The 27,994-nt window shown below is 34.1% G+C and overlaps 1 protein-coding gene across 1 annotated transcript in view; it reads left to right on the top strand.

The window, feature by feature from the left end:
* Window positions 1–27,994, top strand: part of LOC144855743 (laminin subunit beta-1-like) — a 36,680-nt gene that overhangs the window by 5,957 nt on the left and 2,729 nt on the right. Inside the window, exons 5-28 of the mRNA XM_078713663.1 lie at window positions 9,556–9,682; window positions 12,129–12,317; window positions 14,362–14,541; window positions 14,858–15,189; window positions 15,712–15,867; window positions 17,007–17,137; window positions 17,542–17,665; window positions 18,008–18,194; window positions 18,544–18,687; window positions 19,216–19,444; window positions 19,565–19,728; window positions 20,085–20,309; window positions 20,647–20,867; window positions 22,418–22,523; window positions 22,734–22,922; window positions 23,199–23,382; window positions 23,877–24,061; window positions 24,402–24,637; window positions 25,225–25,636; window positions 26,036–26,156; window positions 26,478–26,619; window positions 26,743–26,919; window positions 27,488–27,644; window positions 27,814–27,990. Of these exons, the coding sequence (XP_078569789.1) occupies window positions 9,556–9,682; window positions 12,129–12,317; window positions 14,362–14,541; window positions 14,858–15,189; window positions 15,712–15,867; window positions 17,007–17,137; window positions 17,542–17,665; window positions 18,008–18,194; window positions 18,544–18,687; window positions 19,216–19,444; window positions 19,565–19,728; window positions 20,085–20,309; window positions 20,647–20,867; window positions 22,418–22,523; window positions 22,734–22,922; window positions 23,199–23,382; window positions 23,877–24,061; window positions 24,402–24,637; window positions 25,225–25,636; window positions 26,036–26,156; window positions 26,478–26,619; window positions 26,743–26,919; window positions 27,488–27,644; window positions 27,814–27,971 (4,476 nt within the window). The 3' untranslated portion in view covers window positions 27,972–27,990. The remainder of the gene's footprint in view (window positions 1–9,555; window positions 9,683–12,128; window positions 12,318–14,361; window positions 14,542–14,857; window positions 15,190–15,711; window positions 15,868–17,006; window positions 17,138–17,541; window positions 17,666–18,007; window positions 18,195–18,543; window positions 18,688–19,215; window positions 19,445–19,564; window positions 19,729–20,084; window positions 20,310–20,646; window positions 20,868–22,417; window positions 22,524–22,733; window positions 22,923–23,198; window positions 23,383–23,876; window positions 24,062–24,401; window positions 24,638–25,224; window positions 25,637–26,035; window positions 26,157–26,477; window positions 26,620–26,742; window positions 26,920–27,487; window positions 27,645–27,813; window positions 27,991–27,994) is intronic.

Below are 27,994 nucleotides of genomic sequence, written 5' to 3'. Positions count from 1 at the left end.
AATCTAGGCACCTTAGTTTTCTACCAAAGACCGGTTTAATCATGGAGCTATACAATTAGATAGCTCTCAATGGTTTAATAGACATTTTTTAAGTGAATACAGTTAGGGGTTGCTGTACCTGTAAGGCTTCGTTTATCATCACTGCCAACAATTGGTTTCGTATAACTCTGGGTTTAAGGGAAATATCCTGGCCAAGTTCAAAGAGCGATATACTTTGTCAGTGAATACAGTAGGGGTTGTTGTAGCGTTTTGTTTATTACAAGCTTCGTTTATCAGCAATTGGTTTTATTTAACTTTGGATATTATCTCTGTTCTTATTATGGTTGATTGCTCAGTGTAAATAGTTTTCTTGATAGTGTTAGAAAAGAAAATATAAGAGGTAAAAGCAAATGTCAAACAGGTTTATAATAAGTAATACAACATTTTCTGTTAAAAACAGTTTGTTTATAGACGCCTCGTACAACTAAAAATCATAGCATACTGTTTTAGTATAGTTGTTTGAATGAATGCATATTATTAAGCTCTGTCTACACTATCAAACTACAGTAGTTTGACAAAAAAAGTGAGATATGACCAAATATAATAGTGATATGACATTATCATGTCCATATATGGGCACATCACATTTGTTGTCACATAAAGTTTGATAGTGTTGACAGAGCTTTAGTTTGCTGTTCTTGTTATATTCATACCCTTCCATTTTGTGATATTCTTCCTTAATTGCTGTACTAATTTGCTGAAGCAGATGAATTCTAAAAAAGTCAGCCAAAGTTACAAGTATCTTTATGTAATTTTACACTTGAAAGAGCTTGCCTAAAATTAATGTCCCTGATTTCCTGCGCTCACGATATACACCAACAATGAGTGTTTACAGTGAACACAGGGTTATAATCCGTGGTATTGTTGTTAGGCATGTACCCATGCATAGGTAGTAGTTATTATGGGTGCCAATAGGAACTAGTCTAGTCTACGATAGGAAATTGATGTGATTCAAAACAATTTAGCAAAATTATAAAAAATTCTCACGGAGTACAAAGGTGATCTTTTGACCTTTTGGTAAAACAGCTCAATTCAAAATGTGCATTATACATTTTATTTAGAAAAGAGGCTCCTTGGCTCGTAGTCTGTCATGCATGTTTGATTCTTTTAAAATTTTAATTAAATTTTTAGTTAGATAGATTGTTAAAAGTTACCAATACCTGGCTCTCAAATATCAATTTAACTTTGATTCTTTTAAGTTAGAAATTTGTGTGCACACAGTAGTATTAACATGGGGAAAAGTCCCCTGGTTTAGTCCCTTGGTTTAGCAGTCCTAAGTGGCTGTCCAACGCTGGGTAGTTGCGTTGAGGCTGCTGATTCTCTGAGGCCATTTAAGCTCTGGTACTGGGTTTAGCTCCCGGTTTAGCTAGGCAGTCAGTGCTGTAACGCCACAGACATACAGTATGCATATCAACTACTATTCTCTCTATTGCAGTTAAATACTATAGTAATTCAGTCGGCTTAACTTGTTGTAATGTTCAAACGTGTGTGGTACTGTATAATCTTACATCCGATATTATGCAGTACAGTACCTGTATTTTAGGTATATTGGAGACTGTACCTTGGTATAATTAGAGTTTGAGCTTAAAGTTTAAAGTAGGAAGAACATTCTTTACCTCACAAGTAGTTCTTGCATTAAGCCTTGCTACATTTTATGTTGTTTTATTAACTTATATTGCTATAGTTTTAAAACAATAAACATGAACAAACAATGCGTGGGAACAAATAGATAAATGTTTATATTAATGGCGACCTAACTGTATTCAGACAAATGCAGCTTAGAATTCAAATAACGTGGTTGAAAAGAGTCTTAAATTTAATTTGTAATGTAATTATTGGTTTATTTGTAGGACATATTTCCTTTTATAGTGGTGAAGTATGTTTATGTCTAGAATTAAAACGATACCTCAAACGAGCAAAATTAAATTACTTAACTTAAGTATAAATAATAAACAAGAAAATGTCTGAGGTACCGGATGTGTGTGCTAGGTTGGTAGAGGGTGACTTTATTCACCTCTAGTACGTAGGCAAAGGGACAAATAATTAGATCGTACAAGGTATGCTTCTGCTTGACAGAAGGGGTAATGTTTTCTTCACCTCTGTTACTTATTAGTAGTTATTCTGTTAAGTTGCTAGGCAATTACTGTGCCTCATCTTGATTGTCAATCATTTATCCATCTTTTCTTCATAGACAGACCTAAGGGTTAGACAGAGGGGGCGTAGAGACAGTTACAGTATCCAACCTTTGACCCTTTTCAAAAGATTTTTACCCCTTAACTTTATTAAATACTTTTTAATTGTATTTTTTTCCTATTAAATTACATCTTTCTATTCTTAAAAGTTTATTAAATATATTTCAATATAACATTTTGAGGAGGATGATTTTGAGGAAGTTGATGAGTTTGACCGCAGCAATGCAATGTACATTATAAGTTGTCTTAACCTTTATGGCATGTAAGATTGGCATTTGAAATGCTAGCCTTGCTGTACACTCCTCTAGGCTCAACAGGGAGGCACAATTGACCTAATTATTAATATTGCAACGACACAGTGATGATAACGGCCGCTTAGATTTAGCTGGCGATGTTATTTTATATAGCTCTTTCAAAGGTTTGCCCCCTTAAAAAATCTGTATCAACTTCCAATAATTTTCCATTGAAATTGACTGTCTTGTGGTTGTGAAGCGCTATTCAAAAGAAATAAAGTTAATACATTTTTAGGTGATCATTTAGAATAAAATGATCACCTATTGTTATTGTATAAAATCTTTATTATTATTAGGTGATCATTTAGAATGCTAAATGATCACCTATTGTTATTGTATGAAATCTTTATTATTATTTTTTTTTTTTTTCTTTTTATTGTTTCTGTACACTATTTTGTGTAACAATTATCTCAAAAAGTTTAATGTCAATGATTACCAAAATTTCAGAATATCTTTCAAATAATATAACTTAATCCTAATAAGCTTTCCAGCATGATCACTCATCCGTGACGACATTTATACGCCATTTTGCGAAATCACATTATCAATCATATCTCCATAATTCATTATCACATATTAATGAAATTCACTACACGTAAACTTCAGGTCAAGGGTAAAAATATTAGCAAATAAAAACGCACGCGCACGTAGGTTCATGCGCGTGATATCGCGCGTTAAAAATTTAAAACGCTCAAAATTAAGTTTTGATCAATTTAGAGCATGAATTAGGCCATTTGCGTGTTTCAAAAAATTACTGCGCAAAAATGCGTTTTTGCGCGCGCGATACTTAAAAAGCGTAAAAAATATGAATTTTTTTTACAAATCTCATTCTACTCACCATCCTTAGTACATTCACCAAATTTGAGTCAGTTCCGACTTAAAATAACGCTATACGAGCACGTTAAAAATGACAAAATGCGCACATTAATTTTACAAAAGTTCTGAAAATGGTGAAAAATAGGTCTTTTTTAAAATGAAAATAATTCTTCAGAATGCAAGATGACCCCCGATTTTTTTAACTTATTCTGGAAGCCATTGAGTTGTAGATATGAATTCATGTACACATTTTACGTACAAAATGTTTTGACGTCATCAAATGGCAACTTGAATTTAAAAATTAGGATTTGTTATCTTTTTGTGTAGATTATCACATTCAACAGAGCGCATCTTGGTTATGTGTGCTCGAATTTCGCACAACTTTCAGTATGTGCTTGCTTAATTAATTATCTTTATCATGAGTTGACACTATCTTCATTTTAATGACGTCATCACGCGTAAAAACTTGAATAACGTAGGCCGTGTAATTTCACCTTCGCAGTAAATTTGAATATCGTACAGCTCTTCAGAATTGAAGGTTACCTTGATGATTATAATTTATTATGAAAGCTGATGAAATGTAGATATTAATTCATATAAAAATTAAGCCTATCGGATGTTGTAACGTTAACATATGGCCAGTTGAAGTGAAAAAGTAGTTTTTTCATATTTTTCGTCAAAGTTACACACAATTCAAAGAGCGCGCACAGCGCTTCTACGTGCCAATTTTTTTTCCAAATCTTATATTTTTTTGCTCAATTAATTATCTTTCGAAATTGTCATCTTCGAGCTTATTTTGATAATTCCATCATACCAAAAAATTATAACATGATGTGTTTCCCGTAATTTCACCTATGCTACACTGTATATAGATACATTATATACTGTACATATTGTATATGGCATATAATAGGCACAACTCAGCACTAAAGCGTATAATAGGATGGCATACATCAACATTTTCTGATCGTATGTTAACGTACGTGCAAAAAAATTATTTCGGTAAAATGATAAAAATGATCACCTATAATTCGTCAAAGTGACGAATTAAATTCTAGTTTTTTTTATTAGGTGATCATTTAGAATGCTAAATGATCACCTATTGTTATTGTATGAAATCTTTATTTTTTTTCTTTTTATTGTTTCTGTACACTATTTTGTGTAACAATTATCTCAAAAAGTTTAATGTCAATGATTACCAAAATTTCAGAATATCTTTCAAATAATATAACTTAATCCTAATAAGCTTTCCAGCATGATCACTCATCCGTGACGACATTTATACGCCATTTTGCGAAATCACATTATCAATCATATCTCCATAATTCATTATCACATATTAATGAAATTCACTACACGTAAACTTCAGGTCAAGGGTAAAAATATTAGCAAATAAAAACGCACGCGCACGTAGGTTCATGCGCGTGATATCGCGCGTTAAAAATTTAAAACGCTCAAAATTAAGTTTTGATCAATTTAGAGCATGAATTAGGCCATTTGCGTGTTTCAAAAAATTACTGCGCAAAAATGCGTTTTTGCGCGCGCGATACTTAAAAAGCGTAAAAAATATGAATTTTTTTTACAAATCTCATTCTACTCACCATCCTTAGTACATTCACCAAATTTGAGTCAGTTCCGACTTAAAATAACGCTATACGAGCACGTTAAAAATGACAAAATGCGCATATTAATTTTACAAAAGTTCTGAAAATGGTGAAAAATAGGTCTTTTTTAAAATGAAAATAATTCTTCAGAATGCAAGATGACCCCCGATTTTTTTAACTTATTCTGGAAGCCATTGAGTTGTAGATATGAATTCATGTACACACTTTACGTACAAAATGTTTTGACGTCATCAAATGGCCACTTGAATTTAAAAATTAGGATTTGTTATCTTTTTGTGTAGATTATCACATTCAACAGAGCGCATCTTGGTTATGTGTGCTCGAATTTCGCACAACTTTCAGTATGTGCTTGCTTAATTAATTATCTTTATCATGAGTTGACACTATCTTCATTTTAATGACGTCATCACGCGTAAAAACTTGAATAACGTAGGCCGTGTAATTTCACCTTCGCAGTAAATTTGAATATCTTACAGCTCTTCAGAATTGAAGGTTACCTTGATGATTATAATTTATTATGAAAGCTGATGAAATGTAGATATTAATTCATATAAAAATTAAGCCTATCGGATGTTGTGACGTTAACATATGGCCAGTTGAATTGAAAAAGTAGTTTTTTCAAATTTTTCGTCAAAGTTATACACAATTCAAAGAGCGCGCACAGCGCTTCTACGTGCCAAATTTTTTTCAAAATCTTATATTTTTTTGCTCAATTAATTATCTTTCGAAATTGTCATCTTAAAGTTTAGTTTGATAACGTCATCATGCCAAAAAATTAGAACATGTGTGTCCCGTAATTTCACCTATGCTACACTGTATATAGTGTACATATTGTATATGGCATATAGGCACAACTCAGCACTATAAGCATATAATAGGATGGCATACATCAACATTTTCCGATCGTATGTTAACGTACGTGCATGTTTAAAAAAATTAATTTCAGTAAAATGATAAAAATGATCACCTATAATTCGTCAAAGTGACGAATTAAATTCTAGTTTTTTTTATTTTTTTTCTTTTTTTTCTTTTTATTGTTTCTGTACACTATTTTGTGTAACAATTATCTAAAAAAGTTTAATGTCAATGATTACAAAAATTTCAGAATATCTTTCAAATAATATAACTTAATCCTAATAAGCTTTCCAGCGTGATCACTCATCCGTGACGACATTTATACGCCATTTTGCGAAATCACATTATCAATCATATCTCCAAAATTCATTATCACATATTAATGGAATTCACTACACGTAAACTTCAGATCAAGGGTAAAAATATTAGCAAATAAAAAGTTGCGCGTTTCAAGGTCATGCATGTGAAATCGCGCGCTAAAAATTTAAAACGCGCAAAATTAGGTTTTGATCAATTTAGAGCATGAATTAGGCCATTTGCGTGTTTCCAAAAATTACTGCGCAAAAAAAAATTTTGCGCGCGCGATACTTAAAAAGCGTAAAAAATATGAATTTTTTTTACAAATCTCATTCTACTCGCCATCCTTAGTACATTCACCAAATTTGAGTCAGTTCCGACTTAAAATAACACTATACGAGCACGTTAAAAATGACAAAATGCGCACATTAATTTTACAAAAGTTCTGAAAATGGTGAAAAATAGGTCTTTTTTAAAATGAAAATAATTCTTCAGAATGCAAGATGACCCCCGACTTTTTTAACTTATTCTGGAAGCCATTGAGTTGTAGATATGAATTCATGTACACATTTTACGTACAAAATGTTTTGACGTCATCAAATGGCCACTTGAATTTAAAAATTAGGATTTGTTATCTTTTTGTGTAGATTATCACATTCAACAGAGCGCATCTTGGTTATGTGTGCTCGAATTTCGCACAACTTTCAGTATGTGCTTGCTTAATTAATTATCTTTATCATGAGTTGACACTATCTTCATTTTAATGACGTCATCACGCGTAAAAACTTGAATAACGTAGGCCGTGTAATTTCACCTTCGCAGTAAATTTGAATATCTTACAGCTCTTCAGAATTAAAGGTTACCTTGATGATTATAATTTATTATGAAAGCTGATGAAATGTAGATATTAATTCATATAAAAATTAAGCCTATCGGATGTTGTGACGTTAACATATGGCCAGTTGAAGTGAAAAAGTAGTTTTTTCATATTTTTCGTCAAAGTTATACACAATTCAAAGAGCGCGCACAGCGCTTCTACGTGCCAAATTTTTTTCCAAATCTTATATTTTTTTGCTCAATTAATTATCTTTCGAAATTGTCATCTTAAAGTTTAGTTTGATAACGTCATCATGCCAAAAAATTAGAACATGTGTGTCCCGTAATTTCACCTATGCTACACTGTATATAGATATACAGTATATACTGTACATATTGTATATGGCATATAGGCACAACTCAGCACTATAAGCATATAATAGGATGGCATACATCAACATTTTCCGATCGTATGTTAACGTACGTGCATGTTTAAAAAAAATTAATTTCAGTAAAATGATAAAAATGATCACCTATAATTCGTCAAAGTGACGAATTAAATTCTAGTTTTTAATTGTTTCAGTCCAGAAAAATTATACGGAAAATTTACTTTTAAATTATTAATTTGAATCCGAAATTTCAAATCAAATTATTTCAAGAAATAAAATTTATAAGTACAGTATTATAAAGCAGTTGAGTACATTATCCTCAGAACATAAACATTGTGTACGTGTTTTTTTTTTTTTAAAGAAATAGATTTCTCTTTTAATGATTCATATTTCATTTAAAAAAATACAGTATTAAGTACATGAGAAATAATTCTATAATTTTTATGAACACATTTTTGGGTCTGTTGGAGTGGTTGTCAAACGGCATCTGGTGGCTCACCAGGATAGCTGGAAGAAAATGACTTAAGCATTAGAATTTAATTAGCATTTAACCCGACTGGCTCTCTGTAGTCATACAGTATGTGATTTGATTTGGTTTGGTTTCAACATAAGATTACAAGACAATATGAATACAAAATATTTACAAGAAAATTTCATTTCATTTATTTCGTCTTTTATAAATAAAGAAAAAAAAATCACAAGGTACAGAGCACTTTAGGACAGGATTGTCAAAAAGTGAAACAAAACACTATTGGGTGATTCTCCGACCCCCCTAAAGTATAAAAATGAAATAATCTTAAATACAGAAAAAGTAACACAAATATATAAATACATTAAATGAGAAAACAAGGATAGCCCATACAGTACCACCATGTAGTAACCAATAACAGCTCCAATGGTCTCAGGCCATAGACCAGTGCATCCTATTTTTTTCAATGCTGTATAATCTAATCTCTAATCTACAATATAAACTTTAATAAATTTAAGTTAAAAATTATTTATATCAACCATAAATTTGTGCTTTCAAAATATGATTATCCAATCGTTTGACCGGTTTATTAACCATTATTTTTAGAATGCTTTTGAATTTGGGTTTTCAGTTTGTTTTCATTGGTTGTTATCTCTTCTTATCTTATTTAAATAATATCGTCGTTAGATAAATAACATCGGTAAAACCGAAGAGCCTTTCGTGCACTTTCAGATGTATCAGAATGGGTGTAACACTGTACTTTAAACAGTATATGAGTAAAACTAAATACTGTACTCTTACATTGCATTAGGTTAAACATATATTATGTTACTTGGTTTATCCTATGTTCTATTTGCACTCGTGCTCCTGGCCAATTTCAATGTACTTAAAAATTAACTTGCTAAGGTGTGAGGAGAAGGGGGTGTAGAATATTCAAACAATCCTCCCTTTTGTTCCCTTTGCAACTAGAGGCAGAAGTGATGATAGCTAGTCTTGTGAAGTTATTTGCCTGTTTGGTGAAAAACAAGGCATCTCCTAGCTAAAATCGTGATATTATTTTGTAATGATAATACCAAATTATTGTTCTAAAATAATTCTTTTTGTAAGATATTAATATAATAACATTTTAATATTAGGAACCAAAGTACATTCGTCTATTACCAACAGGAATTTTGCGTGGCTTTAAATCGTTGGCTAATTATATAGAAATTTGATCTCTTAATACAGCGTAATTAGATTAATATCTCAGTGGACTCATTACCCAGCCTGGAATGATGAAGACTATCAATGGATAAACTCTATTAAGTTATTAATATTTTGAACAACTCCCTGATTTACCTGGTATCTATACTCAGGCTCTCAAATTTGTTGCCACCCATTCGGAATAATGAAAAGAAAAACAAAATGATACATTTTACACTGTACTGTATATATATGAATATTATATATTGATGGATTCCAGAATGTGGAGAGGCACTATAGTATATGTCAGCGGATAATTCTTAATCCTCTCTCTTTCATCATTTGTTGATGGTTGTTTACAGAATCCAATGTATTTCTGTTGTTTGTATTATATTAACAGTTTGTCTAAAATAAATTTTAATTGAATTAAACATAGCACCCACTCTCTCTTTGTTACTGTAAGCCACAAAATGTTCCTATTTCTTTTATTTTTTTTCATTATTTATTCCAGTCTTCACCAGTATGAATTTGAATAATAAATTTGGCAAAGAGAATAATCAGTATTTTTTCTTGTGATTTCAGGCACATGTATACGGCAACTGCGATTGTAACCACAACACTGAAGGGTTGAACTGTGAAAGGTGTAAGCCATTCCACCATGATCAGCCATGGAGACCAGCACAGGGAGTTCAGACAAACAAATGCAAATGTACGTTATCATTTTTTTCCTTTTTACCATATTTAATGAGGGTGATCCATCCAGCAATTGCTGATCATTAGAGACCCTCAGAGGTTCACAAGACAAACTTATACACAAGATGCTCTACATAAACAAAGTCTTATTACAAGTCTTTGGGAGTGGAGTTGTAATTTTGTCCTTAGTTAGAAATAACCTCTTTACTGTATAATTAGCATGAAAATAACACCAACATTTCAAATACTGTACACCCATTGGTAACCCATATTAAGGAAACCCATTTTTCAAGTGTCCCCTTGATAAGAGTGTTCCCTGAATAGGGGTTACCCCTCATTTGTTTCACAGCGAAGTAGTGGAGCTATAGCTTGGTGGTTAACATGCTTGCCTTCCAATCCCAAGGTCCAGGGTTCAATCCTGACCTGTGCCAGGGTTGTAACTCACAATTCTTTCATCTCCACTCCCATAGCCTCAAATGAGACTTAAATTTTAAAATAGTTTATCCATCCTGTAATTGGCGAGAATACTTGCTGTTGGATGCGTATGAAATTTTAATTTTTGTATCTTCTTAATAGGCGTGCCCCAAAGGAGTTATTGTACTGTAGTTTACAGTGTAATATAGTTTGACATAATCAAAACTCAACCATCAACTGAACATGCAGCCTTGATTAAATGCTGTACTGTTTGTTTGTACATCTATTCTAAACCTATGCGACAATATTTGTATTGATTTTAATCTCATCTTATTTTGCTTGTTTGTTGTACTATGCCAGTTTCTAAAGGTCACTAAAAGTTCACCTTTTTAGGATTATGTATGAATGGTGTAACTAGATATGGGAGTGTAGGCTAGTCATAGCATCAAGGCACTGGTGCATTTGTTCCACCAATCTGTCCTCAATTGCTATCCAACTAGCCCTCACAATTTGCCTGTTGTTTCCCTCAGAAATGTTTCATATGTTGATATATAAAGTTGCGTTACACCACGTATATTAGTTCTGAAAAGAACTCAAATTCGTCTCAACGTTTCGATCAATATGCTTTGATCGTCCTCAGGAGTGACAATGTTTCATATGTTTTGTGTCTGTTGTTGTTGCCATCACTAGTTTTGTATATTGTTTATCGTTAATATTAAAATGTTTTTGTCTTTTTCTCAATTTTCTGCTACTAAATAACTTGTATACTTATAAAGTTGTCACACTGTAATGTGTATGTACTTTAAACATGGAATCCTTTTGTATAATGTTTGTGATCTTGTTGATCTCAACTTTATTTTCTAAAATCTTGTAGAAAATCAAAACAATTTAAATCTTTTACTAGCAAATTCTTGCAAATTTCCAGTTGCTATGGTGAATTTAGAGCAATGTCTTGTGTAGTTAATCAGTAAAAACTAAAGTTTTTTTCCAGAATCTTCAGGAAATTCCTCTGTAGTTTATTGCTACTTATCAGGTGATAAATTTTCCTACAGTAAACCCATTGGCCCAATAACCTAGGCATGCATTACATGATGACATATAAACCCACTCAATTTGTTCTTAACAAAACACTGAAGGTCAGATTGCGAATTGTATGAAATGCAAAAGATGACAAATAATGTAATTATTCTTTACAATACAGTAGAACCCCTGTAAAGGGATACCTTTGAAACCCACGAAAGTAATAGGGGTGTTCCCAGAGTCTACCAACTACCATTTCTGGTGGTGCATAGCTTGTTCTTTTGTGGGAAAGTGTCCCCTAGAAATGTCCCCTGAATAGAGATGTCCCAAACTATATATAATGGCTATGAATGAAACCAATGATTAGGTACAGTGTGTATTTTGACTATGAAGAAAGTTTGATCAAGATTTGAAATAAATAAATGAGATCAACAAATTTTTAAAGTATTTTCAGTTTTTGGACAGCCAACATGTACTGTACAGTGATAAACTTTATTTTAACTTTATAACGAGGCTGATGTATACAGCACGTTCAATAAACATTGATTATTTTTACACAAGTTAGTTTGTGATAATATGGATGGACTAGTACTGTAGATATAAACCAAACTTTTGTAATGTACAGTATTCAGAACTGTAAATTAAACCAGTTGATACTACTTTACTAGTTCACACCAACAGACTCTGAGTGACCTTGGTGACCTGGCCTATAAAAACATTCAACATTCAACAAATGTTATGAGATAGCATAAAGAACAAAAGTATCATGTTTCAGTGCCGTACTTTCTTGATACAGTTATTTTCAATAATGTTTAGTAATGTTCAATAATGTTTAGTAATGTTCTATAATGTTTAGTAATGTTCAATAATGTTTAGTAATGTTCAATAATGTTTAGTAATGTTCAATAATGTTTAGTAATGTTTAACTTTTCAGGATGAAACATGAGTACAGCTATGAATGTAATATAAAAAGTTGTTTTAATTATTCTTTTTAATAATCTTACCCCCTTCTCTTTGCCTTCTTGCAGTGTGTAATTGTAATCAACATGCAACAAAATGCCATTTTGATGCAGCGGTCTTTGAACAAACTGGAGGTGTCAGTGGGGGTGTGTGCGATGACTGTATGCACAACACGATGGGTAGGAACTGTGAACAATGTGAAGCCTTCTATTACATGGATCCTACAAGAGACATCAGGGATTCACAAATTTGCGTTCGTAAGTATCGTTTGTAAATTTAGCAAGATCGTTTATTTATTTCTACAGAATTAAGTCAGTTTTTAAATTTAATTAAGAATAAATAAAAAGGGGGTTGTGATACACAATTTATCGTTATGATCATCATCATCATCTTAAAACGCTAATCGTTGTTAAATGCGCATCTCACTTGTGTTTCCCACTCTGAATGTCTTTGATCAAGCATGTGAAAAGTTCTGTTTCCTTATTATTATCCTTGAATATGATATATGTAATTAAAATTATTTTTACTAAAGTGAATAAGAATGTTTCGAAATTGTGGTTGTTATATTTATGCATATATAAAGTGGCCATGTCAAAGGACAGGGCATGAACACACTGTTTATATACACTGTAGAATACCAGAGAAAATACAATTTTTTCTCACAATTCTTGTATTCAACTATGCAACTTATAAATTCTTCTTTAGACTTTCGGAACAAAGATCATAACATTAAAATATATTTGCACACCATCTGTCTACAGTCTGTAGTTGATTAGGCTGCTGCTGTTACAGCCTACTGACAACCATGTTAGAAAACAACCCACATACAACCTACTGGCAACCATGTTAGAAAACAACCCACTTACAACCATTCAGATAGTCATCAATTCTCTCGATACCGGAAAATTCTGAAAACTGAAAAGATCTGCCAGACTTTTTTAAAGTACAAATGGTCCAAAATTATGTTTTTACTACCACTAAAATCACATTATCAGAATATCAAGATTTCTGGAAGATATATTAGGCCAACCCAAGAGTGCCTGGAATTGGGAGAGTCGATTGTACATTATTACAAATAGGTTAACCACATTTTCAAAACATGATTTTTACTGTTCATATTGGTATTTCAAGGTTGACATACAATATTTGTTTATGAATTTTAATATTTTTTTAGTACTCAAATTTTTAGTTTAAATATAGTATGTGTGTATGATTACTACATTATTTATATGCAACAAAAATCATCTTAAAATATATAGATCCATTACTGATTGTATATTATTTACTGTACATACATTTACTTGAAATTATTGCTTTATCCACGTTTCAATGCTAAATCAAAGAAAAAAATATAGTTTTTAACCATTTAACTTTAGATTGTCAAAAGAAGGAATATGTTAAGCAGGTTTGCTACTGCTGTGGACCCAAAGGCTATGTGCTGCCAAACTCCAGATTAAAGGATATTTATAAATGAAACCAGAAACCAAAAATAACATTAAATTTGTCATGAAATAAACTATCTTTATACTCATGGGAATTACACCAAGAGCCGGCAACAACAAAAACCATCCAACCTTTACCAAAAGTCACATACACCGCCCTCGATCTAATGAACTATGACCTTGATCGGGGCTTGTAGACATACATATCAGCTGGAATTTATTTTTAATTTGTGGTTTTGATCCCCCACTGTTCTACTAGTGACTTGTATCAGACAGTAGTTAAAGTTGCCTCTCATTTTAAAGTTTTATTGATTGTGAATTGAAAGTTAATGAATGGAAAACTTTAATGCATGTAGAACAATACAAATTTTATAACAAAACTATACTTATTTTGGTTGATTTATAGGGCTTCAATAATATACAATGATTCTGTATAGATTTCCTCAACATAACCATTTATAAATTAATTCATTTGCAGTCTATCAGTTTACAGTTTACTGCAGGTGAATTAATACACTGTATGTTACAAATAAATTCAATTTTAAATGACTATGGTGCCTCTGTATGCAAATATAAATTTACTATAGTATTCTGCCAAAACTTTTAGTTAGTTTAGTAATAGTAGTAAAGTTTAATAATGTACTGATAGACCTTTTATATAATACTACAGGGTTTAGTAATATAGTCAACTCTCCCAATATCGGATACCTCTGGGCTGGCTTAATATGTCTGGTTTTCTGGAAATTCTGGTATTCGGAATGTGTTTCTAATAGCAAAAATGAATTTATGACTTTTTGGACCTCACGAAAATGTTTATTTTGGACTATAATATTAAATCTTTGTTTCCGTTTTCTTCTAGCTTGTGATTGTGATCCGAGTGGTTCCGAGATGGGAGGAGAATGTGAGAGCCGGACTGACGCCATGATGAACTTAGAGGCCGGTAGATGCTTGTGTAAACGCTATGTGAACGGTAAGCGTTGCGATACATGCATGAACGGTTTCTGGAACTTAGAAGAGAATAATCCTGATGGCTGTGAAGGTAAGACATGTTTTTACTGCAGTAATTACAATTGCTGCAGTAGTTGCTTCTTTATTGAGGAACAACAAATATATTGTAACTAAATAAATGTTTATGAATGAATGAACAAATTAATTTTGCTGCCCTTTTTTCCTAATAAAAAAAACATTTAATTGTATTGATGAAATATATTTCTATATAAATTAAATTATACATATGTTATGTATGTTATGAAAGGCAATTTAGCATTTTTACTGCCATGTTTTAATATTTTTGTTTTATGAATAAATACCAATGAATTAAAGAAATATTTCTGATAATTGTCTTTCACATTTAGCATGTACGTGTAACACACTTGGAACAGTTGATAACCGAGGCTGCGACAAAAGGAGCGGTGGATGCACCTGCAAACGATATGTCACCGGCCGCAACTGTGATGAATGTCACGACTCATATTATGGTTTGAGTGATGACACAGAAGGCTGCCGGCCATGTGGTTGTAACCCTGGCGGATCGTACTCCAACCAGTGTGATAAACAAACTGGACAGTGTCCGTGTCGACCCAACATCTTTGGCCGCCGCTGTGACGATGTCGAGCCTGGTTACTTTATCACACATGTGGATTACTTGGTTTATGAGGCTGAGTATTCACGACTTTCCGGTTATATTGTAAGTGACATTTTAGTTTGAAATGAATAACCAAGTGCAACCTCTCTTGAGTGCAACCTAGCTTAGGTGCAACCTCACCTGAGTCCAACCTCACTCGAGTGAAACCCCACTCGGGTGCAACCTCACTTGAGTGCAACCTCACTTGATTGCAACCTAGCTTGAGTGCAACCTAGCTTAGGTGCAACCTCGCTTGAGTGCAACCTCGCTTGAGTGCAACCTCACTTGGGTGCAACCTCAGGCAAGTGTTACCTCACTTGAGTGCAACCTCTCTTGAGTGCAACCTCACTTGGGTGCAACCTCACCCGAGTGTAACCTCACCCGAGTCCAACCTCACTCGAGTGAAACCCCACTCGGGTGCAACCTCACTTGAGTGCAACCTAGCTTGAGTGCAACCTAGCTTAGGTGCAACCTCGCTTGAGTGCAACCTCGCTTGAGTGCAACCTAGCTTAGGTGCAACCTCGCTTGAGTGCAACCTCGCTTGAGTGCAACCTCACTTTGTGTTTTATTTTCTATTTGTTTCAGGGCGAGATTGAAGACCGTGTTCAACCGATTGGTACTACACTAACGTGGACAGGAACTGGTTTTGTACGAGTCAGTGAGGGCAGTATTCTTGAATTTGTCGTGGATAACGTCCCATACTCTGGAAATTATGAACTGGTTATTAGATATGAACCACTTGTAAGTATAGATAGACTTTCGGTAAATTTAGGAAGGAGTAACCAAATAACATTACTACATGTAGGATTGTGAGAAGTGTATCAAATAAATCTCTTTATTCATCAATACAACACACATAAATAGAAAGAGTAAAAAATTGAGTGAAGATGCATTGTTAAGGAATACCATTGCAAGAGTGTACTGTATGTGTATGATATCTTCTGCCAATACTTTTATGATTTTAGTAATTAGACCTTGCTTGACCTCACTTGAGGCAGAAATGTGAATCTGTGCTTTACAGTTTTTTTGTTCTTCTTGCCATGTTTTGATAATTATATTACAGTATATAGTTAGAAATAACATAAAAATGTTTTTCTTCATTTTAACTATTCCAGAACTATAGTAAGTATATGTGCACATTGTAAACATGCATTTGAACATTAAGTATGTATGCGGGAAAACATGTATGCGGGATGACATGCATGTAGATTCTGAACATTATTACACAACAGTTTCTTTTATTTTATTTTTTTTAATTCATAATCGACCTGGAAAGTGTATCATTCAGTATGCATGTCAATGTAATTCATTGGGATTCACTTTTACAAGTTTAAAATATTTTGTATCTATTTTTTCTCCTGTTCTACCTGTACGGATAATCACGTTTTGGTTCTTTTAATTATTTTTATTTTGTCTACACTTCACGATTTATGGTTTTTTTTTTTGCATCAAATCTTTTTCAAACTCTGTAAAGTGTTTTTGGTGACAGCATTAAACTAATTGATTTGATTAAATAATCATCATAACAAAATACAATTAAACTGAATGATAGGGAAAATGTTTTTAACTGCCAGATTCAGGGGACACCTATAATTAGGGAGGCACTTTGTTGAGTCCTGAGGTTGTCCTCTTAATAGGAGTTCCATTCTATAATATAAGAATATGTATGGAAATAATATATCTATAATTTTCTGAATGTAATTTAAGTATAATAAGACGTAGCCGCATCGCAAGTAATATAACCATATGATTGGTCAACTCAATTGCAAGCACCTACGTTGTTGCGCTGCGTTTAAGTCCAAATCACGCATCCTGTGAGATGCGTACTAACCCATCACAGTAGTTGGGCTAACTTTTGTTATCACTTTATCTTGATATAGCTGACGGCTAGTTGGTGGGAGGATGTGAGAATCACGTTAGAGAGACCAAGACCAGTTGATACCAGTAGTATCTGTGGAAACACAATCCCATCTGATGATGAACTCGTAGTAGCATTGTCTGTGAACGACAGGTATGGAAGGCAAACACTGCAGCAAATTTATTTTTAAGAATGTATATATTTTTTATTTGTTTATTTAACTTTGTTTTATAAGGGTAGCTCTAATAGCTGCACTACAGCAGTACATCTGACTTGAATACACCCTCTAGTAGTATAGTCTATTTATGCCTAGCTGGATAAAGCTCAAAAAGTAGAAAGATTTTTAACACCCCTCTCCATAAATGGTATAGTCTATGAACTACGCCATCACATGTGAGTATCCCCAAAAACCACCATCTTTCCAAGTTATATATCACTCTTGGGGGAGATTAAGGTACTGTCGGTTTATCTTGGTAAGTATTACCAACAACACTGTTGATTTGTGTATCTTTTTTTAAATCAGAATTTTTTCATTTTTTTGTTTTAATTGCACACAGGCATCGTAGTACACTTCCAGATTTGTTTTGTTTGGAAAAAGGTGAACGCTACATAATAAGACTTGAATTCCGCAGCCTTATCGTGGGACAATCACGACCAGACGCTGTCATTCGTATTGACTCCGTAAGTCTTTTAATACACAATTTTCATTCAAATGATATTTCATATTTGTTACGTATGTTTATATTATATACTAGGGAGAAACAAAAATAGAAGAGTTGCCATATCATCACTTCTAGGAGTGACCTCTGAGTGACCTTTCAATCCTTTGCGATAGAAAGAAATCTAGAGATAGTACATTATATATCAGGCCTGTATAAACCAGTATGGTTGGTAAGGTTTCAACCTGACCACTTTTTGGCAGAAGCCTTTGACAACCCAAGGCCTTCACAAGGGATTGTTCTCTTGTTTTTCAACAACCGCACCACTGTATATTTATATTCTTTGACTGTTTTATTTACCCAGATTGCTCTGCTGCCACAGCCAGGCAACTTAGCGCCGTTCTCCGAGCAGAGCGGTGGCTTACGTCTTGACAACTGGAACTACTACAGCTGTATGGATCCATTCTACAGGGTTGATAAACAAGAACTACAAGAAACTTGTCGGGAATTACTCTTCATAATGTCAGCGATGACGTACAACGGAGGCATTGGTAATTTATTTTATATTTGTTTCGGTATTAAAAAACACTTAAAAAACTGAATAATTCCTTAATTAAGACTTCAATCTTACAACATTGAGAAAATTTAAATAGCAAATAACATTAAGGAAAAAATATATTACTGTATAAATTTATTGCAAAACCTATTTACAAAGATATATGAATACAATAGAACTTTGGGACCCAACAAAGTGCCCCTTGGCAAGTTTGAGTTGCAGGGAAAATATTTTGTTTCTTCTCAAAACACAGTTAATATTGCTAACAAAAAGTTGATAACAAATTAATTTCAATTTAAAAAAAAATTCTTTTTCATTTAAAAATCTGTTTTTATTTTTCACAGATTGTGGTTGCGATTCTACCGGTTCTACCAGTAACATCTGCGAGAGTTATGGAGGGCAGTGCAACTGTAAACCAAACGTAATGGGTAGAACCTGCAACCAGTGTGCACCTGGCACCTTTGGATTTGGCCCTAATGGATGTACAGGTAAGGCACACTGTCAGGAAAAATCAAGCAATCAATTTAGACTCTTGTGACTGTATATAATTCATGAATCACACTTAAGCATGGTTCCCACTATTCCCACTTATGTATTAGGCCTATCATTTCTCTTTTCTTTACGGCATTGTAATAAGTCAGCAACACAATTTCCCAAGTTGGGATGAATAAAGTTTCCTTGTATCCTTGTATCCACTAGCGACGCTACGTAACGCAACCCACACAACGTAAGAAATGTCCCTTTTAATAATTTAATTTGCCCCCGTCTGCGTGAAATCAAACTTGCTTGTTGTGCATCAACGTTAGTTGCCGTAGACATTGACCTGGTTTACCCCGCATACTTTTGAGTATGCGCTGTACTATGTTTTCCTGCGTTCTTTTGCTTTTGCGTGAAATCAAACTGAATTGATTTCCCATAGCGATGTTTGCAGCACTGTTGCGTCATCGGTTCCCACTCTTTGCGTTCTAGTGGGAACCACGTTTTAAGTAAATAAACATTTTGGTTCTTTTTTCAAGCTTGTGAGTGTAATGCGTTTGGGTCTCAAGCAGCTTTTTGTGATTCAACCGGAAAATGTCCCTGTATGCCAAATGTTTGCGGACGTAATTGTGACACATGCTGTTCCGGGCACTACAGTTTCCCTAACTGTCCAGCATGTGAATGTAATGGCCATGCAACAGAATGTGAAGCAATAGGGGGTGCTTGTATAGATTGTCAAGATAATACTGCTGGTTTTAATTGTGAGAGGTAAGGAAAAAAATGTCATCGTCATTATTTTCTTAATCTAATATTTTGGGTAATCAAGTTTTTTAATAATATCTGGAGTTGTGATTGTATGAAAGAAATAATGTGTTTATATTTTCGCAGGTGTCTTGATGGTTACTATGGTAATCCAAGAATTGGCTTCGGACAGCAGTGTCAACCGTGCTTGTGTCCAGGAGGTGTACAAAATGGCATCCAACATGCAGATACATGTTACCTTGACAACCAGTCCCAGACTGTCATCTGCAACTGTTATCCAGGTTTTGATGGTAACTACAACATTCTGGATAATAGAGACTAGACAATCAATAAAATTAAAATCTTCCTAATCTAAAGCTCTGTCTACACTATCAAACTAGTTTGACAAAAAAAGTGTGATGTGCCCAAATATGGTAGCGATATACCCAAATATGGTAGTGATATTACATCATCATGTCCATATATGGGCACATCACATTTTTTTGTCACATAAAGTTTGATATTGTAGACAGAGCTTTACTAACAAGCACTGTGAGCAAGTAATGTTCAAATGAGTGCAAAATAGGATACATATTTTTATTTAGTGACGTTAAGAGTTCTCTTTGGGGTGAACTAATCAACTACTACTATTCCCCTTTTTTTGTAGGTATTCGATGCGACAAATGTGCCAACAATTACTTTGGTGACCCGACTGTTTTAGGAGGCGGATGTAGCCTGTGCGATTGTAACGGTAATACCGATCTTGCTCTGCCCGGTAACTGCATGCCTGAATCTGGCCAATGTACTAATTGTCTGTACAATACTGCTGGCCCACATTGTGAGATCTGTGCATCTGATTACTATGGTGATGCCCTTCAGAGGACATGTAGAGGTAAGGCAGGCACTATACATTTTCTTCAAATTTACCATTATTTTAATTGATAAATTTTAGTAGCAAAATGAAAGACAAGACCATAATAATTGTTAACATCTGGTAGGCATTTGAGGTCTTTTATTCCTTTCTCAGGCTTTTTAACTTATTAAAGTCATTGCTCATCAGAGAAATTTTGTAGCTCTATGGTATTATTTTCATTTTCTGCGATACTTATCCTTAATCAATTTTTTAGCAGTTCAAGCTCAAATATATATGAACTATTTGCTCTGAAATAAATTTAATTAGATGAATGACTTTGTGTAATCTTTAATTCATTGTTGTCATCTTGTTTCAGAGTGCAGTTGTAATGTTCTAGGAATAGACAGAACTACTTGTGATGCTAACAACAATTGTGGAGTGTGTGACCGCGTCACAGGCGATTGCCCGTGCTTGCCCAACGTGATTGGACGTCAGTGTGACCAATGTATGGACAACTACTGGCGGTTAGCGAGTGGCATGGGCTGCGAAGCTTGCAACTGTTGCTCCCAGGGATCTGTTTCTTTACAATGTAACCAGGTATGTTAAGCTCTGTCTACACTATCAGTTTGTGTGTGATGTGCCAAAATATGGTAGTGATTTGCCCAAATATGGTAGTGATATGACATCATCATGTCCATATATGGGCACATAACATTTTTTTTTGTCACATACAGTTTGATATTGTAGAGAGAGCTTTAAACATTTTTTTACTAATGAGATTTATACAATTTCCATTTTTGTTGGATTCTTGTTATCCAACATCATTGTGTATGTCCTATCATCTTCCCCCACTATACTCAATTGTACTCATGAAAGGTTGTCGATTAATAATAAAAATAAAAATAATATTTATTTGCCAAGTTAAAAAAAGCACAGAATTAATCCGGAGTAATCTATATATAAATTTACGTAAGGGCAAAATTCGGTAAATCGTGCGTTAATTCTAGAATGTTTACTTTATGGTATATAAAGTTGTTTAGAATCTCGGTACTTATTTAAACCACCAGATGTAACCCTGTTTACTAATTAAATTGAGTTAGATAATTAGTTATTGACAATTAAAACGAATTTAGGTTGAACGATTTGCCCCAAATAGGGGTGTTTTCCGACCGTAGTATACACTGTCTAATGGATGTCCTCTTAAAAAGTACCTGCACACAATAATACGAGGATGCTTCGCATTTTCCTATCTCCTCCTACGATAATTGTTTTTAATAGCTGAAAACCGGTTGAACATCTCGAGTACAGTATCATAATGTTGAAGACAGGCCGATTTTCTTAAAAAAATACTATTTTGATAGATTTAATATACGTTTATACAAATGTATTGATTTGCGATAAATGGAACATTCCAATCTCTCAGACTCGCAGTTTGTAGGTAAATTTATGAGCCCTCCATGGTTTAACACAAGTAGGTAAATTTATGGGCCCTTTGAGAATAAACTTAAAACTGAGATATAGCATTGCAATACTTTGACAATATTGTAAATACTGTACATAATAACCATTTTTGGTCGCCATTTGAATCGAAATTTTCTTACTGTGAATGTGGTTACTGTTTATTGTATTAATTAGTAATTATAAAAAACATAAACGTCGTAGTGGTGTATCGTTACATGTACTTTACTATTTCAATCGACTATAACAGGGACAGTTTTAGTTTTTTTGGACTCATTTTAAGACAAGTTTCTCCTTAGGAAGTAGGCCTAATTCCCAGTGTGCTAATTTTAGTTGACTACATTAATCATCGTGTCTATTTATTCATTTCTAAAAACGACAATGTATTTATAGTCCTGCGGTACGTACATTTGAAATCGCCAGTTTTTTTTACGCTGAAATTACTGTGTATTCGAGAACCATCTGTGGACACGACCTATATGGTACGCGAGCGAAGCGAGCGTACCATCTAGTAATAATAATGCGACATTTATATAGAGCTATTTCGTAAAGACCAGAGCGCTTTGAGTGTTTGTTGATTATTAAAATTATCTAGACTCTGAGCAGGAAAGAGGCTAACTAATGACAACAAAAAAGTGCCAAACACAATTACTGCTCTTACTCCATAATTTTTTATTTTTGTTTTGTAGTTCAGCGGTGAGTGTTCATGCCAGCCAGGTTTTGGAGGACGAGACTGTTGTAGCTGTCAAGATCTTTACTATGGCGACCCAATAGATGCAAATATTGGATGCACACGTCAGTATTCAAATACACTTAACTACTGTACTGTATATCCTCTGGTCTAAACCCACCCCCTAATTTATGTCTGATTTCACAACCAGGCATATCCCCGGGTATTGTCCCAGTATTGACTTTTGGTCTGGATGTAGGCCTCTCTCTAGCCAGTTCAGATGAGTTTTAAAAAAAAAAAAATTAAATACCAGAATTCAATTTATTTTTTTTTAGCCTGTGAATGCAATGTTGAAGGGTCAGATGTACTACAGTGTGAAAACAATGGACACTGTGTGTGCAGAGACCGCGTGACTGGACCTAAGTGTGACCGCTGCGCCATCGGCACTAAGGGAAACTTTCCATATTGTGACCCTTGCGGAGAATGTTACGACAACTGGTACTTGATCATTCAAGATTTGAAACGTAAGTAGATACTTAAATATTTGATCATTAAATCCTAGAAGTAAGTAGTTACTTAAGTATTTGATCATTCAAGATGTGTCTTGTTAAGTAAGTTGATGTCCAAACTTGAAAGAAGAAAAGAAACTGAGAAGTGGATACTTAAATATTTGATATTTCAAGATCTTAGAAATGAGTATTTGACTACACTTGTGTAATAATCTTAATTAATTAATTTGATGTCTAAACTTATTCCATACTAGAAATTAAGTTAATCTTAACAACATTTTTGTTTTGTAGTTGCCACCGATGAGCTCATTGCGCAAGCTTCCAATAGGTCATCGAACTTTACCAGCGGGGCTTTTGGCAAAAACTTTACAATAATCGAGGAGAACATCCAGGAGATACGAGACATTCTAGATGGATTCAAGAACAGTCCATCCGACAGACTCCAAGAATATGAAGATGCTCTTCGTCAAATTCAGTAAGTAAACATCATAATGTTTTTAAATTGTTTCCAAGTCTTATCTTTTGTGTGTTTGAAGGTGTGTGGGCCTATTTTAATGATTTTAACTGTATGTAAATATCTTACAATGCAAATTATTGCTGACTGCAGTTTATATACACATGAAATAATGATGTGTTGAAATCAATAAATAAAAACAAATAAAATTATTTTTTTGATTTATAGACAAATGTTAAAATAGCATCTCTAAAGTGAGGTTGTTCAATGTTACTGCAGCAACTGCAGTAGAATATCTCATTTAAACACTCCTAAAAAGGGGACACTATCGTACAACCCCAATCCAGGGGACACACCTATTAAAGGGACACAAATATTAAGGGGACACACCTATTAAAGAGACACACCCATTAAGGGGACACTTCCACTGTACCTGTATTATTATCATGTATGATTTTAAAAAATGGATAATTATTGTAATTGTCACATAACTGTATTCAACTATTTTATTATAGACAAGAACTTGATAGTAATGCTGATGAGTTAAACAAGATCTCAAGTAAACTAGTGTACGTTGAACTAGACATAGAAGATTCCAACAATCGCATTGACCAATTAAATGCCTCCGCACTTGACCTGGGTCGTGACATCAAGAAACTTGAAGAGGATCTAAGGAACCTTACAAGGATTGATATTGAAGGTAAGTTACGCAATGTTTGTTTTCGAAAAAATTCTATTTAATTAATTAATTAGACCAGTCTGAAAAAATAACATAAATTGGAAATAAGTTGTTTTCAACTTAACGGATCATCCTGGTTTGTTTTGCATTGTGAAAATACAAAAAAAGAACCCCTTCGATTTTATTAAAATAGACTTATACTTGTTATCTCTTTTATACAGAGCAGGAAAAACACCACAATTGTAGTAGTTTGATTTCATTGATATAATATTGGCATTTTAAATGCAGTAATATTGGCGTCATTAATGTCTGTATGAGACTTTAGAAAAATGTAGTATAAAGTAATGTTTTACAATTACAGAGGCACTTAAGATAATATATGAGAGTCGTGACAGGGGAGACGCAGCCCAAGCTAAGGCAGACGGCACGGCAGACACGTTAGCAGAATCAGCTGGTGTACGTCAAGAGGTTGAGGACAAAATAGCAGAATTAAAAACACAGTTTAGTAACGATTTGGATAATTACCGGGCACGTGTTGATGCTGTCGGCAATGATATCGGTGATCTTGAAGATCGTATAAATGCTTTGAATGTTCAGGTAGAGTGGTGTTTAATTTATGTCTTGGTATCACGCTTCGTCCTCACTAAGTGACCGGAAAATGACCATTGCTCTTATGGCCACCTCATTCTCAAAAAACTAAAAAAATGTTGTGTACACTTAAAAGTAGCATTAATCTAAATGCCAACTTTATGCCTGGTGTCTACGTAGATGGTTACCTGAACCAGTCAGTACCAATATCAAATAATAATTGTTATTTTTATTATTCTGGTGAAATAAATTAATAATAAATCTGCAACAAAACCTTTCACAATGATGTAGCCACGAGAAATAAAGTTGTCTAGTTTTAGTAAGAAAAGGGAACAATCTCTGTTCAAGCCACAGGGTTGTCAAAGGCCTCTGAAAAGGTGGTCAGGTTGAAACCTTACCAACTGTACTGGTGGCTATGGCCCTGTTTCCAGAGATTGTTTTAATTTTGAATCTCAATAAGTTAGTTAGATTTTATCAGATCATTTTGTTTATACAAAATCTCTCCAAATTTTTACCTGTACCATAATTTCAGAACTGTTATACACAGTTATATTATTGTATTCAATGTATAACTAGCTATTTTGCATAATCACCAGGTGTGTGGCAGTCCAGGTGACAGTTGTGGTCAATGTGGAGGCGCTGCTTGTGGTACTTGTGGCGGTCTTGGATGTAATGGTGCTCGCAACATCGCAAACAAAGCCAAAGAAAGAGCACAAACGGCACAAGAGAAGTTCACAGAGAAAGAAAAAGAAGCAAATGCAAAACTACAAGCAGTAGAGGCAGTTGAAGGAGAGAGCGAAGTAGCTTTAGAAGAAGCACAAAAGGCGTATGATGCTGCTCTAACAGCTAAACAAGATCTAGGGTCAGTCGGGCAGAACCTTTCCCGATTGGTCGATGACATCATTAATGCTCTGAATGTTGTTGATGAAGCAACACCAGAACAAGTAAAGGTCACTGCTGAGCAGACCTTAGCCATTCAGATATCTCGTACACCAGAGGAGATTAAAGGTACATAGATAGTAGGTGTACTGTTTGAAAAAGCACCTATATCTTAGACATGGTAATGTGTATACTGTAGGCAAGATAATATTGGTTTTTTTTCAGTGTTAAAAAGTTCATTTTCTTTGCCGGTTGAACTTCAGTCCCACTCATTGTTTCTTGATCTACTAAAATAGGACCTTTATTGAGAGGATACCTTCAGGTCCCAGCAAAGTTCCCCTGTTCCCTAAATAGGGGTGTGTTCCCTAAATAGGGGTGTTTTCCCTAAATAGGGGTGTGTTCCCTTAATAGGGGTGTGTTCCCTAAATAGGGGTCCCAAGGGAGGGGTTCTACTGTATATATATATAGTTGCCAAAGTGGTTCAGTGTTTGTAAACTTTTAAATGATTTTTTGTGTTTTTTATTTCAGCGTTGGCAGAAGAGATTCAAGAACTGGTGGATAGTCTGGATAATATTGAGCAGATCTTGAACGACACGCGTGATGACCTCAGAAGGGTCACTGAGCTCGAAAAGAAAGCTGATGAGGCAAAGTAGGTTCCATTTTATTTTCATTTTCTATTTATGTTTTACTTTAACATTTCAATACGAACACCTAGGGTGTAAGTTCACTTCTAAACATAAAAACAAATGGTTGGTTATCTAAGGTATTCTGCATAGCTGCTATGGTTATGGAAACCTGCAAGTGGTTTTTTTGTTGTTTTTTTTTTTGTGGTGATTTTGTTAGTGTTATATATAGTGTACTTCTATATTATTTATCTCTATCTCTCTATGTTCATAATTTTGTTGAATTTTGGAAGTTTATCTGATAATACACAGGTATTAAAAATTCATACAAAACTTCTCTTTTAAAGACAATTTGCAGAGAGTGTGAAGAACTCAGCAGAATATGTAAACACCGCCCTCGAAAATGCAAAAGATGACCAAAAGGAGGCTGCCGCTGCTATTGACACGGCAACTGAAGACATAAAGGAAGTTGGATTGACCATAACATCCGTAAGTGACCTAAGGATAACTTGTATTAATGTAACAGTGTTTAATTTGTACCCACAGGAGACTGCACCATAGCATGGTGCCTTATCTATCACACTTTGATAATCCTATGTCTGTTGTGTTTAGATCTCCTCAGTAGTTGATGCTGCGTTGATCAAGGCTAATGGATCTCTTGTAATGGTTCTGATGATGAAAGAGTCACTAAAGGATTTGAGTTTACGTTTTACTGACAACCTGATTAACATTCAAACGGCAAACGACTCGGCGGCTAACGCAGCTATTCTGGCCGAAGAAACTGCCCAGGTAAGCAGTGCAATTGATACCACACAATTAAGCGCATACTAACAACGCTAATCGGTGCCATTGTATCAGTGATTGGCTGCTAAATTCTTAGAATTTCATTTATATATATATGCAATATACAAACTATTCAGTATAATGTTAGCACATGATGTTCTAAGAACTTTCTTGTCAAACCTGGTAAATGTCATATTGTGATGTTTACCCATACTATTAAAAATTCTTGGGTACCAATCATCAATGACCTTATATGTGATTTTATTTATATCCGTCCAGTTCACTAATAATCATAAATATTGTGTTTTTCCCTCACTTTTTTCAAGTTTGTTTTAAGGCCAATTTACACAGACGAGTCATAATGGTAATAAAAAATATATAATCTATGTTATTCCTTATGACCATTTACACACAATGCGGAGTGGACGGTTTCCGCTCAGGAAAGATACAGATTCTACGTGGGACAAGCTACATGGTTTTCTGCTTACCTTTACCGCTCGTCTGTGTAAATTTGCCTTTATGTTTTAATATATCATACTAATTAGTGGAGCCTCTGTATGTATTATCTTCACAGGAAGCAGGGGCCCTTCAAGATAGGTTTGATACTGCTAAACAGGATATAAATACTAGAGCATCAAGAGCAGAAGAGTTCCGTATTCGTGCCGATGCCCTTCTATCAGGTGCCACTGTCTTAGAAACTGAGACGAAGAGAAAACTGAGCCGTCTTAGAGGTTAGTATTGCACTTTGACCTCACTTCACCTTTTCTTTATTTTTTTTATTTATGCATTCACACTTCTGGTTTAAAACAAGAAGCTTTAATATCGATACTTTATTTTATATTGAACAAAAGATATTTTAAACACAGGGGTAACTTTTAAAATGCACTATTTGTTTTGTAGCACTGGAAAGGGACTTTAATAACAATAAGATACTACTAGACGAGCAGGAGGTATCGCTTGGTGACCTAAAGGAGCGAGCAGAGAAGGCTCTTACAACAATACAACAACGTGCAAACTACTATGAAATATGCACCGGAAAAGATGACAATAAAAGATAAGATGCGGCCATAGTTGAACCTAC

The sequence above is a fragment of the Antedon bifida genome, chromosome 11 (assembly GCF_963402885.1).
Source record: "Antedon bifida chromosome 11, ecAntBifi1.1, whole genome shotgun sequence".
NCBI classification, from domain to species: domain Eukaryota; kingdom Metazoa; phylum Echinodermata; class Crinoidea; order Comatulida; family Antedonidae; genus Antedon; species Antedon bifida.
Note: the sequence above shows the minus strand (reverse complement) of the source record. Positions and strands in the feature narration are given on the sequence as shown.